The sequence below is a fragment of the Pogona vitticeps genome, chromosome 4 (genome assembly GCF_051106095.1).
Source record: "Pogona vitticeps strain Pit_001003342236 chromosome 4, PviZW2.1, whole genome shotgun sequence".
Classification (NCBI taxonomy): Eukaryota; Metazoa; Chordata; class Lepidosauria; order Squamata; family Agamidae; genus Pogona; species Pogona vitticeps.
Window position 1 is genome coordinate 200,753,132 of NC_135786.1, and position 19,726 is coordinate 200,772,857.

Sequence of the window (19,726 nt, forward strand, 5' to 3'; positions counted from 1 at the left end):
TCTGCTTTTCCCCACATATATTACCTCTGTATATGCTGGATACACATACTGTATTCCCACATTCATTATCTTTGCATATGCTGGATACTCAGTGTGGTGTAGTAGATAGCGACCTAGGTTCAAATCCCCACTCATCCGTGGTAACTCACTGGGATGTGGAACTGGTAAAACCACTCCTTAATATCTCACTTACCTTGAAAGCCTATTAGGGGCACTACGTATAAGTTGGTTCCTACTTGATGACAACACATGCTGTATCAGGGTTTCATCTTATCTGGATTTGGCTAAATATTGGACTATGAACTGAAAATGCAACGAGCAGATGCCAGCCATCAACGGTGATTTAGAACAGTGATGACCAGTTACAGAATAAAGGAAGCTTGTTTGCAAATTACAGGAGATCAGAAAAGCCCATGGACAACTTTTAACATGTAAAGATTTGCTACTACCACAGACTAGCTAGCATCAGGTTCACATGTAGAATTGTAAAGCTGGTTAAGACCTTTGGACCTCCTGCCATATCAAGTGAAGTATCCCTGATAGATGGTCATCCAACCTTTGTTTAAATACCTCTAATGCGGGAGAGTCCATCAACTTTTGGCATAGACCATCACATTGTCAAACTTTTTAATGCCTGGAAGTTGTTCTGGATGTTTCATCAAAATCTCCTTTCTTGTGTTTTGAATTCATTTGTTCAGACCATTTCCTCTGGAGCCGTAGAAAACAAGCTTATACCATCTTCCATGTGATAGGTATTTTAGGTTATTATTATATCCCTTCTAATTTGGGAAGTATACAAGGCTTCCTCAGTAATTCCTTACAGAGTGACATTTCCAGACCTTTTACCATTTTGTTCAGCCTCCTCTCGACATGCTGAAGCTTGTCCAAATCCTCCTTAAAATGTGGTGCCCACAACTGGACACAGTATTCCACGGTGAAGTCTGATCAGCAGCAGATTAGAATGGTATTATTACTTTTTTTTAATATGGACACTATAGTTGATGCAGCTTTATTAACTTTTTTAATTAACTCTTTTTTTGCTGCTACATCTGACCACTGAAACATGTTTAGCTTGTGGCCTACAAACACCCCAATTTTTTTCCACATGTACTACTGCCAAGCCACTTATCACCCTTCATGTATTTATGCATCAGAGTTTTCCAGCCTAAATGTAAAATATTACAGTTTTCCCTGTTGAAACTGCTTTTGTTTATTTTGGCCCAGTGGATTATATCCTTGAAAGCTCACAAATAAATTTGTTAGTCTTAAAGATGTTGCAATAATTTTGTGTTTGTTTTGCTTTTCTTGATGAAACAGACCAACATCTTTGAAGAATAAGTAACTTTATTGAAGACATTGCTGAAATTAAGGCTGCAGTTATAGTGGCTGCAGTTTGATTCTCAGCCTAGCTTCTGTTTCAGTTAGCATTTAGTGATGATCACACAAGGGGTGCAGATTGATTCGGAGCCAGTGTCCACACACAGATACTGTGTGATCTGCATTTCAGCCCACAGCCCCCCATCTTCCTTCCATCTTTCCTCTGTTCTCTCCTCTGCTGATCCTTTATGGTTCTCTGTCATGCCGCTTCATTTTTAAAGGATTTTACAGCATTAGAGAAAAGATTGCAGTTTTCCAAAGTTCTTCATAACATACACGGAAATACACATACCACAGAAACATATGTAGTCTTCTACATTTTCTTGGGGTTATTTCTATTTTGTGGCATTTTTTTCTGCACAAAGGTGATATATCACCAAACTATTGTACTAGTATATCAGTACAATGTCTCAGCACTAGATGTATGTATGTATGTATGTATGTATGTATGTATGTATGTATGTATGTATGTATGTATGTATGTATGTATGTATTTATTTATTTATTTATTTATTTATTTATTTATTTATTTATTTATTTATTTATTTATTTATTTATTTATTTATTTATAAATTTAAACTAGAAACACTCAGGCACATTGCAGGGGAAGTGTTCCTATTGTCTCTAAACATCACTCCCCAATTGCCTACATCACCACAACAACACCCACAGACGCACACACCATCCTTTTGTAGAGGGAAACAACTAGTCACATGGGAAAGTCTGTATCATCCCAGCTTGAAAAAAGTAAAAGCCTCCACAGCATTCCTCTGATCTACCATGCTTTACAGCATGCTCGCTCTCTCAAAAGAGAGAGAGAGAGAGAGAAGGAAGCATCCCATTATTTCCTGAAGCTTATTGAAATCACCTTTCTTCAAGTCTGAGTACATCTTGTATCAAGCTCAGCTTTTCCTTTCCTCTGTATAATGAATCCAAAGAAAGCATGACCATTCAGAGTTTCCACTGTTTCCACCTTATTGATCAGTCCTTTCCTGTTGACCAGGATCAAATGCAGGATAGCTTCTCTTGTGACTTCTCTCTTCCAAAAGATGAATTGTTGGCAAGGCAAGGGAGGCATTTGTTCTTTTACCTTCTACTACTTCCAGTAGAATTTGTTGTGCTCCATCCAGAAACCCTTCATCTTTCCTTATGAGATGAAGTGATAAAAGGTAGGCCTAAAGATACTGTACCTTCTCTTCCAGCAGGGCAAACAGGATGCACTTACTTTAGCTGTACATTTCTACATTCTCAGGCAGGAAGATGAAAATCGCACAGAAGTTGCTGGTCACTGCAGATGCTCCATCACCATCCATATCACTTCTTCCTAGGTAGGCAGTGGCACAGTGTTCCTGGCCTTCCTGTCAAATACTTATGCAAAAATCCTGTCTGCTTATCCTGCTCACAGACCTCTGCTCATAAGTTCACAAGGGTTGCAAATGCAGCTGTTTGCAACCTCAACCAAGTCACCATCTCACTTCCCCTCAGCAGTACCTACTATCTGTAGCACCATGTGCTTAAATCAGAGCATATAAAGAGCCAAAGACACACAAATCTCCAGACAGCTCACACAGTCAGCTTCGAGCAACAGCTACAACCTCACCCATTTTATCTCTTCTGTGATACAAAACACCAGTTTTCACTTACTCTGTTCATTCACATCAGACCTGAAACCGGATTCATTCCTGTACTGAATTTGGGAGCTGTTTTCCACATTTTGGCTTGATGTGCAACTGGAATTCTTCTAGTTCTTCTCCTACTAGACGTATTGACTTGTGGTGGACACCTAAACAACCATGTAGTGCTCACCCAAGATAACTGCCTCACCTTTACTTCCAGCTGAGTTCAAATAGTGATTCTCTGTGCAGGATAATATTGCATGCCATTAATTAAAATGTGAGTTGGATATACTGCGTACTTTGACAGTGAGGACTGTGTGTAAATGATAACCTTTGAGGCAGGGGCATATAAACTCAAGAGGTCTGGGTTTCATGGTGTTTTAAGATGTACTCTGGAAAAGCTGTCTCCTACACAGCCCCTTCAAAAGTATATACAGTCCTTCTGTAAATGCATTGCCACATGTGTTTCTTGGATATTATCTATTTCCCCATTCTCCCTCTTCTCCCTCGCTGGTCATTTTTAAGAGCCAACTTAAGACCTGGCTCTTCAGACATGCCTTCCCTCCTGTCGATACCTAACTTATTTTGCCATCCTCTAATGTATTAATATTGTTGTTTTTTTAATATTGCTGTTGGCCACCCAGAGTAGACTTCGGTCTAAATGGGTGGGATATTAATTAATTAATTAATTAATTAATTAATTAATTCACCCCCTAAAAATCCTAAAGCACTTCTGAAACTAAATGCCTTTTTTGAAGGGATTGGTGCATATTCAAATGTCCTTCTGTATCCTTATTTCAAAAACCAAAATGTTCCTCTGTCGTATAGATTTGAAAACCAGTATCTGGTCTAGTCCATTTCACCCTTTATGTTGACCTCTACAGCATTTATTTGAGTGAGACAGAGAAACATTGGGAAGATAGAAGCGAACATCGTTCCTTGTTTTCAGCATGGAACTGAACAATGCTTAAATAATCTCAAATATGTAAACTTAAGTATTAAAACACAAAATCTAACATTTGGTGCTTATTTTCATTTCAAACAGATTTCATTAAGCAGAGAAGAGCAGGCCTAAATGAATTCATTCAGAATTTAGTACGACATCCAGAACTCTGCAATCAGTAAGTAAACATATCTTTCTATGCAGGGTTGAGAAGATATAGATTGTATAACAGCAGTCACATATTATACACTGGTTTTAAGTGGTCAAGTGCAGTGTTTGGACAAATTACTTTTTGGGCCACAAGTCTCAAATCTCTCAGCCAGCGTGAAATTTGCTCTGCTTGGCTGAGGGATTTGTGAACTGTAGTTAGGGGAAAAAAAGAGTCTAAATTCTGGCAACATAAGATTGTTTTTAGAAGTATGTCTGTCATTACCAGATGCTGTACATAATATAAATAGGAAGGCTAATCACTGTCATGGTCCTCTTAAGAGGAGCACCTGGGTGACAGAACTACTTGCAGCAAACAGTTACGTTGATGCACACTGTATGTTTCCATTGAATTATTGTAGGATAAGCATTCGATGGTTGTTGCCAAAAGAATTTTAAGCATAATTTGTTTAGTGTGAGCTTTTCATCCAGCCTTTCCATTCTGCAATGGAGTCTTCAAGGCACCTAATATCCTAAACATAAAAGACAACTGTTAAATATTATATTTATTTTAACGTCATTTCAAGTCTCTGAAAATTAGTTTAGGACAGCAAAAAAAAAAAAAAAAAAAAAAAAAAATCTAAAATGGAAAACCATATAGAAGTCTAGCTCATTTAGCCACTGTATATTTATACATGTACAGTCTGAATAATGGTTGTTGTGGGTTTTTTGGGCTCTTCGTCATGTTCTGAAGGTTGTTCTTCCTAACGTCTCTGTGGCCGGCATCTTCAGAGGACAGCACTCTGTGCTCTGATGTAGTTGGCTTTGGGAGTGGATTATTTATGGCTGTGAGGTGGGCTTTTGTCAATCTGAATAGTTGGAGACACGCGTTAAAAGAACTGAATTAAGAAGCTCTAGTATATTCTAACATTCCAAAATGTTTTTATCAGGACTTCTGAAAAAAACAGTGTTTTTCTAAATCTTTATCACCATGTTTTATGAAGAGTTTAGTATCAAGTGGGAGCTCCAGCTAATGCAGAATGCCCCAACTTTCTTCAGAAAGGTGGTTAGAAGAAGCATGCTCTTACAATTTTGTCCCAATTTTCTGGGCTGTCTTTAGTTTTCAGGTCCAGACAAAAGTGCTGGCATAATATGTGCCTTCTTTGTCTTCAGGCTGATGTGAGAAGGCACTGCTTCCTGTCTCATCTAAAAGGAATTTGGAAATTATGTGGTTGTGGCAGTGTGTTTGCCCAGCCAACAGAGACATGTTTAGCAACTTCACTTTCTGTGGCTTAGAAAAATGTGGCTTTTTGGAAGGCTTTAGACAGAATAACTGTGTGGAACTGTTTTTACTGCTAAGTTTCCTGCAGTTTTTACTCAGGTGTGTGTTTAGACTACGCAATTTTAGTTTTATAACATTAATAACATCTGATACTGAAAATGATGAAAGTGTTTCCTACTGGTCTTGCTCCCAAGTTACCCAATTAGTGTTTATTTTTGGGAACCTGGTTCTAATTAAACTACGTCAAGATAATGTAATTAAATAACTTTCTTTTTTAGTCAGTTTCCCTCTTACAAATTGTGGAAATGATCTCTTGTTTTCTTTCTGCATCTATGTTTCATTCTGGTTGCCTGTGTTTTACAAATAAAAGAGCTATGAAACAGCCCATGTCTGCAAGTTTTTACAGTGAAATAAATAAACTTATTTTACTCCCATAGAAAAGGTGTAATTATCTACTACAGTGGTGCCTCGAATAGCGATGTTAATGCGTTCTGCAAAAAATATCGCTATTTGATTTCATCGCTATTCAAAACGTGGTTTCCTATTGAAATGCATTGAAAGCCGGTTAATCCGTTCCGATAGGAACGAATTGCTGTCGCTATTCAAAAATCTCCATGAAAAACAACCCTAATCAAAACGCGGTTTCCCCATTGAAATGCATTGAAACCTATTCAGTGCATCTCGATGGGGGGAAAATCAACAATAAATTAGAGTCAGAACAAAGCCAGCCAGCAAGGGAGCGAAGAAGGAGGAGGAAGCCAGCCAGCCCAGAAGGAGCGTCGCGGCCGCCCGCCCATCCCTGCCTGCCGGGGGGGGGGCGCGCCTGGTGGGTCCCTTTGTTCTTCTCCTCCCTCGACCCCCAGCGCCGCCTGGAGCCAGAGGAGGCGCTCGCTATTCGAGGCACCACTGTATTAATAATGGATCGGTTTTACTATCTTTCTTAGCCCAGATGTCCGATCATTTCTTCAGATGGATAATCCAAAGCACCAGTATGATCCATCTGAAGATGAGGATGAAAGAAACAGTCAAAAGGTAACTGGCATTGTCATCATCTACTAGAAGCAGGGCCATTGTCTGATTTCGAGCCCACAGTATAATTGTGTGTTTCATGCTACAATACAAGGTGAAGTGCTTTCACATTCTTTAATAGTCTTCCCAACTTCTAATAGTCTTGGACTTCTAAGTTGGCATTTCAAATAATTCTCCTTTTTTTGTCCTTGTAAGTCTATTGTTGAGATATTTTCTATAACATATACAGCCACTCTTACTGGCTATAATCCTATTTCTGTAGTGTATCTTGCATAAAGCTGATGATGTCATCAGCAGTGATGATTTTCCAGAACTCAAACATTTTTGACCTTTCTCCTGAAGCTTGTAAGGCTCCTGCATAATCACTTTCATTGTGAGGAAGCAACAAAGCTGTGAGACAGGAGGAGGAAATTGTTATTTACTGAAAATCACTGCCAGTTGGATAACTTCTGGGTTAGAGAGCACCTTCAGCCTGTTACTTCCTTTTATGTAGGTATCCTGCTTCATGAACCTCGGTGGGCTTAGCTTATGCTGGACATTGGCAATAGCACGGACATTTCTTGGGCATGGTTTGGAGCTGTTTAAGCTTCCTGCACTACTATGGAGCAACCCAAAACACAAAAAACAGTATTGACTACACTTAGTGGAAATATGTATTCGCAAAAGCTTTCACGGCCGGGATCTAATGGTTGTTGTGGGTTTTTCGGGCTTCTTGGCCATGTTCTGAAAGTGGTTCTTCCTAACGTTTTGCCAGTCTCTGTGGCTGGCATCTTCAGAGTTTGCTGTCCTCTGAAGATGCCAGCCACAGAGACTGGCAAAACGTTAGGAAGAACCACTTTCAGAACACGGCCAAGAAGCCCGAAAAACCCACAACAACCATTAGTGGAAATAGCTTGATAATTCCTTGTCTAGTTGGCTGTCCATGTGAGCCTGATCAATTAAATGCTAAATATATTTCCTGAAACAATATATGATCTCTATTAAGGGAGGGAAACGTTATAAATGACATTATAGCTGAATACAGGGATAACATTTGATGTAGGCACTTCCAGGTCCTCTATCATTTTAATTCTATGCATTTCTTTTGTCAGTCTTGTAACTTCAGGTCAAAACAAGATGAATTTTCCACTGTCAGCACACTTGGCTATGTGGAGGACATAGACTTTGCTCCCAAAAATAAGAAAACTGTCTGAGAAACAATCTTGAAAAAAGAGCAATTTGCACTTTGAGTGTTAACGACCGGTGTCAGGAACATCCTGCAGTGACTGAAGTCATAGCAATTAACCTTTACTCATTTCAAAGGCCAGGTTGCAAGTGTGCTGTCTTGGTTTTTTTGTTTTTTTCCCCCCATTTATTTTTAACCAAACTTGTTTTTATATTATCAGAGTGGGAGACATTAGGCACAAGTATTTCTAATGGGTTCAGATATTGAAAACTTGGATGTGACTTGAATTTGTCTTTGTCTTCTTCCTCTTGCTTTCAGCAGCTAATCTCTACCTCACAGAATATCAACCTGGGCCCATCTGCAAATCCTCAGTAGGTTTTACTTATTTATACCCAGGTTTTTCATTTGATCATCCATCAGATAAATTGTGGTTTCATACATTTGTTTGCTATTTCAAACAGTTTAAAGAAAAAGGAACTGCTGCATTTTGGTACCAAGTAAAACCATTATCTGCATATTATGTAAAGGCTAAAAAAAGAAGTTAGGGAAAGAAGAAATGAGCAAAATCTGTATGGAATACAGAAGCTATATATAAAATAGAATGTGTTACAGGAACATTTGTATTCATTTGAGCTGAAAGGAAGCAAAACATAATTTGTTAAATTTTAATCGTGGACAGAGCTAGTCCCACCATGAGGTAGAGGGGGGCAGTCTGTTTTAGATAATAGATTTTAGGTGATAAGAAAAGGTGGCAAATTGTTAATTATTTAATTTGATAGATCGATCGATCGATCGATCGATCGATATGGATAGATATGTGTGTGTATACACACAGAAATATACACATATATACATATATACGTAACACACACACATATATACATATATGCATGACATGGACGGACAGACAGACAGACAGACAGACAGACAGACAGACAGACAGACAGACACACACACACACACACACACACACACACACACCATGTTGCTGTCCTAGGCAGTGGAACAAACTGAACAGTGTTGAAATGCTTGGTATTTTAATACCTTAGGCCTGTTTTGGCTTAAAAGGCAGCAAATCTCATGAGCACTTCTTTCTGTCTCATATTGGACAGCAACATGTTCTAGACCAGTCCTCACATTAGAGGAGAGCACAAAGAATATAGAAGCGATAGTCACGATAGTAAAAGAAATCAGGTGTTGTGGGAAAGAATAATAATACGGTATGTGTCTGCCATCAAGCTACTAAATAGCTTGATGGCAGACACACTGCTACTGTTTTTACTGTCTTAACTACCTTAAGTGACCCCCTTTGTCCTGAATCCCTTCTAGTGCCAAACCAACAGACTTCGATTTCCTAAAAGTTATTGGGAAAGGCAGCTTTGGCAAGGTGAGCTCTATATTATATTATTTTATATATTCTTATACTGTTCTGTCTGAGCTCGTTTTGTGTCCATCATTTGGGGATGTTGTCTTTTCATGGTGACATGGGAGAAGGCCCATGGTGCATTGGTAGAACACAGGCCTAGTACTATGCAGGAGCCTATGCCCGTGACATAGATAAGAAAAAGATTGGATAGCAAGAGATATGAAAGAATCTTCTCTGAGATCTGGGCAAGTCTCAGACGTAGTAGCAGCTGATAAAACTGGGCTAGACAAAGAACTAATCTGAGGGAATGTGAGTGGGCCGAAGAATGGGCAGCATATGGTACTCCAGTTGTTGACCATAACTCCCATCTACTCTAGCCAGCTTCATTAAGTATGATGGCACTTTCCAGCAGCATCTGGCAGGCTTCAAGTTGAAGACTGCTGTTCTAAGAGAGCTTCCTGTGTATATCTGTAGCACCCAAGGACCTGACGTTTAATGGTGAAATATTATTTTCCTTCCTTTGATATAAGAACAGATTTTAACTGGATACAAATTGTTCTTCAGGTTCTTCTTGCAAAACGAAAACTGGATGGGAAGTTCTATGCGGTTAAAGTGCTTCAGAAAAAAATTGTTCTCAACAGGAAAGAGGTGAAAGGAAATAGATATTTTATTTTCCCCTCCAATTACAAAATTGTTCCTATTTACTTATTGACCTTTCACTTCCTTGCAGCAAAAACATATTATGGCTGAACGCAATGTGCTGTTGAAAAATGTGAAACATCCATTTTTAGTTGGATTGCATTATTCATTCCAAACCACAGAGAAGCTTTACTTTGTACTGGATTTTGTTAATGGAGGGGAGGTAGGTATATCTTTGGGACTTACGGGAGAATGTGATCTTTTGAAATTCACAGAACACCTTGTTTTAGTTCACTTTGGAAATAAGCTGCAATAACTAATTGTTGTGACAACTTAATTCAAAACAACTATCTTGCTGTTTGTGCTGTTCTATTATCCTCTCTACTGAATGATGAGAATTTACAATTATGTGGAGCAGTCATCATATCCATCACATTAGCCCAACACACCTACAGAATGGGCTTAGTTCATTTACCATCTGTAGCCCAAACATATTGGGGCCACAGATGTGACAAAATAAGGAAATGGCTTAAAGGAAGGATGTGAATAATTATGCACAGAATGTGTTTTCACTGTTATGATAGTTGTTCATAGGGAAATGGCAGATTGTGTTAATCCATCGCTAAGAATGACAGCATACTTTTTAAAATACCATATTCTTTTAATTTTTGTTCTGCATATTTACAGCTCTTCTTTCATTTGCAAAAAGAACGTTCCTTTCCTGAGCACAGAGCCAGGTTTTATGCTGCTGAAATAGCCAGTGCTTTGGGCTACCTCCACTCCATAAAAATTGTGTACAGGTAAATGTTTAGACTACATTTATTTGTTAAAATGAAACTTAAATAACTGCTGTGCTGAATTCAAACATGTTGTATTAGTCACTTTTTAATTCTCATATTTATAAAGCATACTTTCTTAATTTACACATAAGCCTACATTGTCTTCAAAAGATTCCTTTTTATTGCTAGATATTTCACTCAGATATCTTATTCTGAACTTTTGTGTTGCCTTTTCTTCTTTGTGTGTGTGACCAGAGATTTGAAACCAGAAAACATTCTTCTAGATTCAGTGGTAGGTAGTCATTCCTGTTACCTCAGTATACTCTTAAGTAATTGGATCACTAGAACTTGGCACTATTTTACAATTGAATATTTGTTTCAATGCAGGGACATGTTGTCTTAACAGATTTTGGGCTTTGTAAAGAAGGAATTGCTATTTCAGACACCACAGCAACATTTTGTGGGACACCAGAGGTCAGTTAATTTCCTTGAATGGTATTTTTGTAGTCATTTTCTAGAAACTACTCTTTTTTTTCTGAAGGACAGGGTTATTTTTAAGGGGGAGAGGTTGATAAAAAATATTCCTAAAATATTTGCACATCAGTGCAAATGCCAAACTCCTTTTCAATGCATTTGTTTTTTGGATGAGCAGAACATTTACCCTAAACAGCAGGAACATAATGTTTGATATAAGGGCAACAGTATTTCATAAATTATGTCTTCTTTTACTTAGGGTGTTTCAGTCAGGAGGATCAGGTCAAATAAAATCTGTAAGAAAGAATGCTAGTATATGTGGTCTTTGCACCTGAAATGCATATATATTGCAAGAAAATTCAAACACCAGGAAAACACTGCTCAATCTGACAGTGGGCTAACAGTGGGCTAAGCTGTATAAGGAGGCTGTATCATCTTTTTCCTTCAAGTAGAACAGAAAAGCTAAACTAAGACAATGATGCTTATTTTTAATACTTTTAAGTGATTTAGAATTTTATTGTATCCATTAATAACTTGTTGGGTGCCCCATGCAGATTTTTGGAGAAGCAGCTTTTAAACCATGAAGTTTTTTCTCTTCAACTTCAACTATTTATGTTAAGCCAGACTGTTTTTTTATTACAAGAACAGATGTTGGTAGTTAAAGGTGAAACTTACTGCAGAATATCTCATTATACTTGTGCTTGTCCTGTATTATTGTTTTAAAGTTATGTATCTCTAAATGGGTGGTGATGTTTCCTTCTATAGTACCTGGCCCCAGAGGTGATCAGAAAACAACCATACGATAACACAGTAGATTGGTGGTGCCTTGGAGCTGTTCTCTATGAAATGCTATATGGTCTGGTATGTATTTACTATTTTACGCATAAATAAGCAATGTCTCTGAATGCTGGGGTGTTTGTGTGCCTGCCTATATCCTGCCTTTCTTCCCTGCAGGACCTAAGGTAGCTTATACTGTAATATAGGTTTAAAAGCTATAAAGCTGAAAAAACACAGTGACCAAAATCCTGTTATGTAGTTATGCCAACAAAAGAGAACTGGCATAGCTCACAGAAGCAAATGGTTGTAATAAGCTAGTTCCTGCTTGGATTCTTAGTTTTGTGCCAAGCCACCCACCTTATTTGTTTGTTTGTTTGCTTGCTTCTTTGTTTAAAATATTTTACCCCACCTTTCTCCTTGAAAAGGACCCAAGGTGGCTTACAACAATGGAAGATAATATTTGAAGTTGAAAACAATGAATATACAACAGTGGTTAACATCATTAAAATATCATATTTAAAACTAGGAACAATTAATAAGGAGGCATCTTACAACATTAACAGGCAATATTAAAGCAAAGATAAATGAGTATACAATTTTTTTTAAAAAAGTCACTCTAGTCAAAGCAGTAATACGTAACAATGTATCTAAAAATCACACTCAGGTAGCTGTTTTACTGAGGGGCAACCCTGCCTGAAGAAAAAGGTCTTTGCTTGCCTGCAGAAGGACAGCAAAGATGAGGCCAATCAGGCCTCCTATGGGAGAGGAGTTCCAAAGCCTGGGAGCAGCAACAGAGAAGACTGTCTCCTGTATTCCCACCAAATGCACCTATAAGGGTGGCAGAACTGAGAGAAAAGCCTCTTCTGATTATCTTAACATCTGAGCTGGCTTATAAAGGAAAAGTCAGTCTTTGAGACAGCTTGGATCCAGACCATTTAGGGCTTTATAAGTTAAAACCAGCACTTTAAGTTGTGCCCAGTAACTGATCAGCAGCCAATGGAGCTGCTGTAACAAGGGTGTTATGTGATCCTTGTAACTAGTTCCAGTCAGCCATCTGGCTGCACATTTGGACCTGTTCAAGTTTCCTGACACTTTCCTTCAGCAGCCCCACATAGAGCACATTACAGTAATCCATCTGGGAAGTAACTAGGGTGTCTATCACAGTGGCCATATCAGATCTCGCAAGAAATGGATGTAGCGGGTGCACTAGTTTTAATTGCTCAAGGACACTCCTGGCCACTGCAAAGACCTGGGCATCCAAGTTCAGGCTCCAGACACTTGTTTTGAATCAAGACAGCTTTCTTGGATTTAGATACAAAAGAGAGATAGAGTTACCTGTCATCAGCATACCCGTGGCACCGAAGATAATCTCACCCAGCATTGCCTCCCTCAGAGGGATAAAATAGAACTCTGAGGGACTGCACAAGCCACTGACCCCAAGCACTACCTTCTAAGTTCACCCTCCAGAAAGGACCTGAGCCACTGTAAAACAATATCTCTGAGTCCTATCGCAAATAGACAGTCCAGATGGACATATGGTAGGTGTTACTGAAAACAGCCAAGAAGTCACACAGAACCACTGTTACGTTCACCCTGTGCCCCGGTTTCTTTTTCTCAACCCAAAGGGCTTATGCTGGTGGCATTCCCTCTTTCTTTCGCTGCCACCAGTGGATTTCTTTATCCACGCTGTAAAGGACTTTAGTCTGACACTGGCTGCCAACAATAGAACTTGTTCATTAAAGGGTATTAGGGTAATTTAGAATCACAGATGTTCTTTATTCATTTCATAGAATCAAAATCATTGAAATAACATATATTCTACCACACATTCAGTCACCTCCTGTTTTATTTATTCACTTTAACCAGTTTATCTTTATTGGTTACAGTTCTCATTCTTTCACTGACTATCCCTCTCTATTCACTGACAAACCTCTCTCCTTTTATTTTCCCTCACTGTCTCTAACGCACTTAACTGGCTCTCTGCCTCCGCCCCTCCTGTCCTCTCATAGGCTTATGCAAATGAGCTCCTATGAGTGACAGGTGGGACAGCCGTCACTTACACCTTCTCCAATTCCCTGCATAGTTGCCAAAGCTGTCTGTGTTCCATAATCAGGCCTGAAGACAAATTGAAATGGCTCTGCATAGCCCCTCTCATACAGGATCACTTGAAGCCAAGAAGCCATCATGTATCTTGCCCAAAAATGTCTGCCACGTTTTGCCACTTTTTCACAATGGGCCCTTAGTAAATTTTGATCATTTCTTGTGGGACAAGGCATAAGAATCCCTGACCTCTTAGAAAATTCTGCTGGATGATTCTGTGCAGACACCATGGTGGCAGAGAAGGACTTATTTGCTGCCAGTGCCATGAAGTAGGCCTTCTAGTGAGTTCTAGCCCATATTTGGTTGCAACTGCTTTTATCCATTTCTGACATTCTAGTCATCATCCCATTTATTTCATCACCATCTAAACACAATGCATGCATTTTGCCTAGACAAATAGGGGACTAGTTTAGCTCCACTCTGTGGGAGGGAACACTTAGGAGCTATTGTGTTGTTAAGAAACAAAACCACATGAAAGGTGTTGCCCTCACCTGCTTTCACAGTCAAAGACAAAGTGCTAGAGTACAGGAATCCTTGCTCTCTTCCATTTGCATTAGCCTTAAAGATGGCATTTAGAACTAACAGAATTTCCAGGATGTGTATTTGTGAATGGGCTACTTCACTTTCAGCACGTCTTGTGATTTTCTTTTCTGCTGCGTAGTGTTAATTTCCTGGCTCACTAGTAGAAAGAGATTATGTCACCCAACACAAATGGAACAGACAACTGAAGTGGCAATGATCCTATTCATTGCTAAGTAGAAAGGAATCAGTTAGAAAAGGCTGATGGTATCAGTGTCCAGAACATTAGCAACATGTTCTCATTTTCACAGGTCTTATAGCTTTATGTCAATTGCCCTTTTGTTTTTTCTTGGTACTAAGGTAAAAGGAATCTATTCTAGACTCTTGCCATATATATATTTTAAAGTGTGTTTTTCAGTACTTGAGAAAATATTTTTCTCTGCCCTTCTTTATCTCTCTTACATAAAATGCAGTTTTTCTAGCTGACAAAAGAGTCCAAAAGCTGCTTGTTAAAAAAGTAATCATGCCATACACAATTTTGAAAATAGATATTGGACCAATGAAACAACAAACCAAGAGTTAGTAAACTGACGTAAGAACACGATTGCAGACTTTTCTTCCCCATGCAGCCCTCGATACCATGTAAAAATGGAGGGTTCCCCAGCCGTTAGGAGCAGTTCTTTGTGGTGCATAAGAAGTTGCAGTAGAATGGAAGCTTTCCTCTTTCCCAGTTCTGGTGAAAGCAGTTCTATCATATGTATATGCTTTTTGGATCCTAGCCTGGTTTTTTAAAATCTTTGTTTTAATACTGTACCTTTTCCCTCTTCAGCCTCCTTTTTACTGTCGTGATGTTGCAGAGATGTATGAAAATATTCTTCACAAACCCCTACACTTAAGGCCAGGCATCAGTCTTACTGCGTGGTCCATTTTAGAAGAACTTTTGGAGAAAAACAGACAAAACAGACTTGGAGCTAAAGAAGACTTTGTATGTAATGTATCTGACGTGAACTAGTAAATATATTGAAAAATATGTAGAGCTTAAGGCCATAACAACATTAAACAAGAATTCGAAATGTATCTTCATCATTTAAATTTACAGTTGCCATGGCAGTTCTTTTAAGTGTGAAAAACACATCATATGAAACATTTAGGAATTTGAATTTGGCTACTATAGCTTAGTGATTTAAAATCAGCTACTGTAATTTCTTTTAGATAAAATACATTTGAAATATAGGGTGTTCCCTAAAATTGGTTGATGTAACAAGTGTTGCAACTTTTCAGATTAGCAGAGCAAAGGAAGTGTTTAATTTGTCAATGTCATGAAGTAGTTGTCTATTTAAGCCACTTCACAATATGAGTGATTCTCAATATAAGGAGCCTTGACAGTGCCAAGATTGCTTTGGTTTGTTTCCTGCAATCACAAACTCTGGAAACAAGCCAAAACAGAGTGATCTTACCTGAACCAAAAAAAGTAGAAGCTACTGACATGGGTCCAAAAAGTGCAGGTAAGGATGCTCTGGGGATGGGCTGGTTTTCTCTGGCGATTGTGACATGTGATTGTAGGGAAAAAGAAAAAAGCAGCCAGTCCCAGCAGTGGACCAAACAGTCCACTGTGGGATCTAAATGTTCCTCTAATTGCACTCTAAGCTGATTATTCAATAATTGTAACTTCAATTTCACCTTTTTCTCTCTAGCTTTTGTTCTTTGCCTTTACTTAACCTGGGAATTGTGGGTGGTATACTGACAATATAAATACAGAGAACATACATTGATTGTATTCTGTCTTGAGCAGTTCACTTGATAATATTGCAGTATATTTATGCAAAGACTGTGAATAGCTTACAAGAAGAATTGGCGCCTTCTGAAATATGGATTTCATTATAATATTGATAAGAAACAGAATTAACTAACTTTTCAGGACAGCCCAAAATGTTTGGTACCTGAGGCAGAATGGCAAATGATACCTCTATTTCTTCCTAGAAGTACAAATACAATAGTAACATAAACAAATCATAGCCTTCTTAGATACCTGAATCTACTGCCTCACTCTACCTAATGGTAGGGCTAACCCCTCAATTTTTCCAGAACTTTCCTGTAAAGTCTATGATTAATCATTTTTGCTCAAATGTTAAAAAACAAACCTAAATTTGATGGAACATCATGAATTTAGAAAATGGATTTGAGTTTTTAAAATGTGGTGCCTCCAAATGTTTTGCCCTACACCTTTGGGACTCTGTGACTATTGGCCATCCTGTCCTGGGACAATGAGAGTTGTAGTCCAAAATAGGGCAAGGCCTGGGGGAATTTCTGTAAATTCAAATACATTGCTATACTGTACTGTATTGCAGATATTTCTTTTATGGACAATGGAGGGCAGCTTTGTGTTAAGACAGGTGAGGGTAGCATTTATTAAATTAATGATTTATTTTGTATTTCAGCTTGAAATTCAAAGGCATCCTTTCTTTGAATCTGTCAACTGGACTGACCTTGTACAAAAAAAGATCCCACCACCTTTTAATCCTAATGTGGTAGGTATGATGCCTTATACTGTCTTAGTAGACAGAAATGTAACATTTTATCTAAGCAGGGGTTATAGTTAAGCTGCTGAAGACAGTGGTAATAACTGCACTTAAAAGGTGTTGGTGGAAGGGAAAACATGGAGAAAAACTATTACTTTTTTTGTTCTTGTCTGAAGCTTTGCCATACAATTAATAAATAAATAATTTTTACCTAAAAATGGGGATTATTATATCAAAATATTTCAAGGACAAAAACTATCGAGAAGTATTTGTCGTTGTCGTTGTTATGTGCTGTTAAATTGCCTCTAACTTATGGCAACCCTGTAATGAGTTATCTTTAAAATGTTCTGTCCTCAAAAGCCCTGCTCAGCTCTTGTGAACTGAAGTTTGTGGATTCTTTTAAGGAGTCAGTCCATCTCATATTTGGCCCTCCTCTTTTTCTGCTGCCTTCAAACTTACCCTGGCATTATTTCCTTTTTCTACCCTGTCTTCTCATGATGTGCCCAAAGTAGGGCAACTTTAGTTTCAATATTTTTGCCTTCAGAGATGGTTCAGGTTTGATTTGATCTAGTACCTACATGTTGGTCTTTCTATCACTGAAGGGTATCCACAAAGCTCTCCTCCAGCACCACATTTCAAATGATTTTTTCCCCAAAAATAATTTAGAAGGCAAAAATATTTATATGGAGCTGTAAGCCAAGTTGTAGCCCTCATCATTCTAGGTGGTGTTCTTCAGATTCTGAATCCCAAACCAAATAGGGCTGATTTATAGATATTAGGAAGATAGCCAAATTGATGTAAATTCCTCTGGAACAGACTAATGTCAAATTTGAACATTCCCAAAGTTTTGTCAATGATCCAGATTCAGAGACTCCCAGATAATAAGTCTTATAAAAACTCTGATACATTTCTGGTAATCCATGTAAGGAAAATGTAAGGAGGTGGTTGATTTGTGACTGACAATTCTATCATCTAATTATACTTTAGATTTTTACCAAAGCTCTCCAATCACAGCATTTTGAAGGAGAGATTTTGGAGTAAATACATTGCATGATTCAATGTTCCATGATCTTGACTGGTTTTATTTGCAGAAGGGCAAAAATGCTAATGGATTTTTATTTAAGTAGAATCTTTGGGAGCCATGATGATCTAGCTTTTTGAATGTTCAGGTTTATCTACCTTGTTTTATTATACGTACTCCAGAACCACTTGTGTGCTGTCACATTCTCTATAGTTTTGATGCCAATTGAGCAGAAAACAAAATACTGTAATCTTTGTTATTCTTAATAATTCCCTAACTCTTGCACCTAACCTTCTAAAAGCAAATATATTATCTATTGTTGATTTCTAGTGTTAGTCAGTGGGAGGCATAAAGATCTGGACTTCTGACTGAAATTCAGCTTTGAACCAGATAGCCTCTGAATCAGAGAAAGCCAATTTAAACTGTTATCAAATTCCTGAATTAAAAGTACAGATTGAACTGTGTGGCCAGTACACACTCCCACAAAACACACTAAAATATTTTGCTGAGAAATGAATAAACTTTCCCAGTTTCAATGGAAGTATGAGAAATTTAGCTCTTTGCAGTGACTTGTGTCTGTTTTCTCTCCTAGTCTGGTCCAGATGACATCAGGAACTTTGATGCAGCATTTACAGAAGAGAATGTACCCTATTCAGTTTGCATTTCTTCTGACTATAATATTGTAAATGCCAGTGTGCTTGAAGCAGATGATGCATTCATTGGATTTTCTTATGCACCACCTTCTGAAGACTTATTTCACTAAGACTTCTGGAGATAAGAAATACATCACAGATCATCTTTAAATGGACTAAAATGTTTTGATTGTGAATAGCTTTTCTTTGACAATACGTGCAACTAGTGCCTCATTTGATATGTTGAACAAACTTTATCTGCTGTAATTATGAGGAATGTGGGCATTTTGGATTACTTAGACTGTTACACCTTCTGCACAAAAATATTTTTAGAATAAATGTATTTAGTTAACTTTCTTAATCTTGAGACTTTTTCTAAGAAAAGACACTGACTGTTTCACTCCAGTTTACATTAGCATATCCATATTGGCGGTCTCTAATAGCAGCACACTTTAACACATTTAAAAGCCTTTATAACTATGTTGACTTTGTTCTTGAAATGGCATTATGCAACTATTTTTGTATATTATTGTTTAAAAAAAGATAATCTTATCCAGTACAGATTTGAAGGCTAGTCAGTTTATTGACAATGCATTCCTCTAACTTTCTAGATATGCCACCTATAGTCATGGTGGACACAGAAGTATGGTTAAAGGACCAGTTTACTGAGAAATTTGATTCATTCCTGTTGTAAAACCTAAAAATATACTCCCTAGGTTAGGCCAGGGTGGAACAAATTAGCCTTAAATATTTCTTGATAACATGTCTCTTATGACTGTAGTTTTGTTCCTCTTCTTGTAGAAGAAGCTACGTAATGTTTTTTTCCCAAAGAAATAGACAAAAAAAAAACATTTGTAGAAGGGAAATTTCCTTCTTGTATTTAGAAAACTAATGTATTACAATCTGATTGTATTAAAACTCTTACACTATTGTGATTGGGATTTCAGTTAGTTTTTGCTTGATAAAGAAAACTTTCCACAAACAGTTTGCAGAAAGACTGGCCAGAATAGACAACTGTTGTGACATATCTATGTATGCTAAATAATGTTGTGAGAATTTGTGGGTGTGAAAGGTTGGGGCAAAATAAAGACTTCTCAAAGGAATGAAAACAAATTTACCATCTGAAGCACTGAATATATTGTGTCTTGTCATCACCATGGCCATTAATTATCTGTCTGTCTGTCTGTCTGTCTGTCTGTCCTATCTATCTATCTATCTATCTATCTATCTATCTATCTATCTATCTATCTATCTATCTATCTATCTATCTATCTATCTATCTATCTATCTATCTATCTATCTATCTATCTATCTATCTATCTATCTCAGACAGACATATAT

The 19,726-nt window shown here is 37.8% G+C and overlaps 1 protein-coding gene across 11 annotated transcripts in view; it reads left to right on the forward strand.

The window, feature by feature from the left end:
• The window catches only part of SGK3 (serum/glucocorticoid regulated kinase family member 3), a 65,392-nt gene extending 45,894 nt beyond the window's left edge, over nucleotides 1-19,498 (forward strand). For 3 of the 11 annotated variants that reach the window (XM_020812149.3, XM_020812140.3, XM_020812165.3), the window contains exons 6-18: nucleotides 4,039-4,114; nucleotides 6,310-6,397; nucleotides 7,878-7,930; nucleotides 8,889-8,946; nucleotides 9,490-9,573; nucleotides 9,656-9,787; nucleotides 10,252-10,364; nucleotides 10,599-10,635; nucleotides 10,731-10,817; nucleotides 11,583-11,678; nucleotides 15,043-15,198; nucleotides 16,652-16,741; nucleotides 18,346-19,498. In XM_020812149.3, the coding sequence (XP_020667808.3) occupies nucleotides 4,039-4,114; nucleotides 6,310-6,397; nucleotides 7,878-7,930; nucleotides 8,889-8,946; nucleotides 9,490-9,573; nucleotides 9,656-9,787; nucleotides 10,252-10,364; nucleotides 10,599-10,635; nucleotides 10,731-10,817; nucleotides 11,583-11,678; nucleotides 15,043-15,198; nucleotides 16,652-16,741; nucleotides 18,346-18,516 (1,241 nt within the window). In that variant the 3' untranslated portion in view covers nucleotides 18,517-19,498. Of the gene's footprint in view, nucleotides 1-2,629; nucleotides 2,706-4,038; nucleotides 4,115-6,309; nucleotides 6,398-7,877; nucleotides 7,931-8,888; nucleotides 8,947-9,489; nucleotides 9,574-9,655; nucleotides 9,788-10,251; nucleotides 10,365-10,598; nucleotides 10,636-10,730; nucleotides 10,818-11,582; nucleotides 11,679-15,042; nucleotides 15,203-16,651; nucleotides 16,742-18,345 lie in introns of all 11 variants that reach the window. The other 8 variants (XR_013545435.1, XR_012086913.2, XM_078393788.1 and 5 more) reach the window with 5 other exon arrangements.
• Nucleotides 19,499-19,726: the final 228 nt, after the last annotated feature.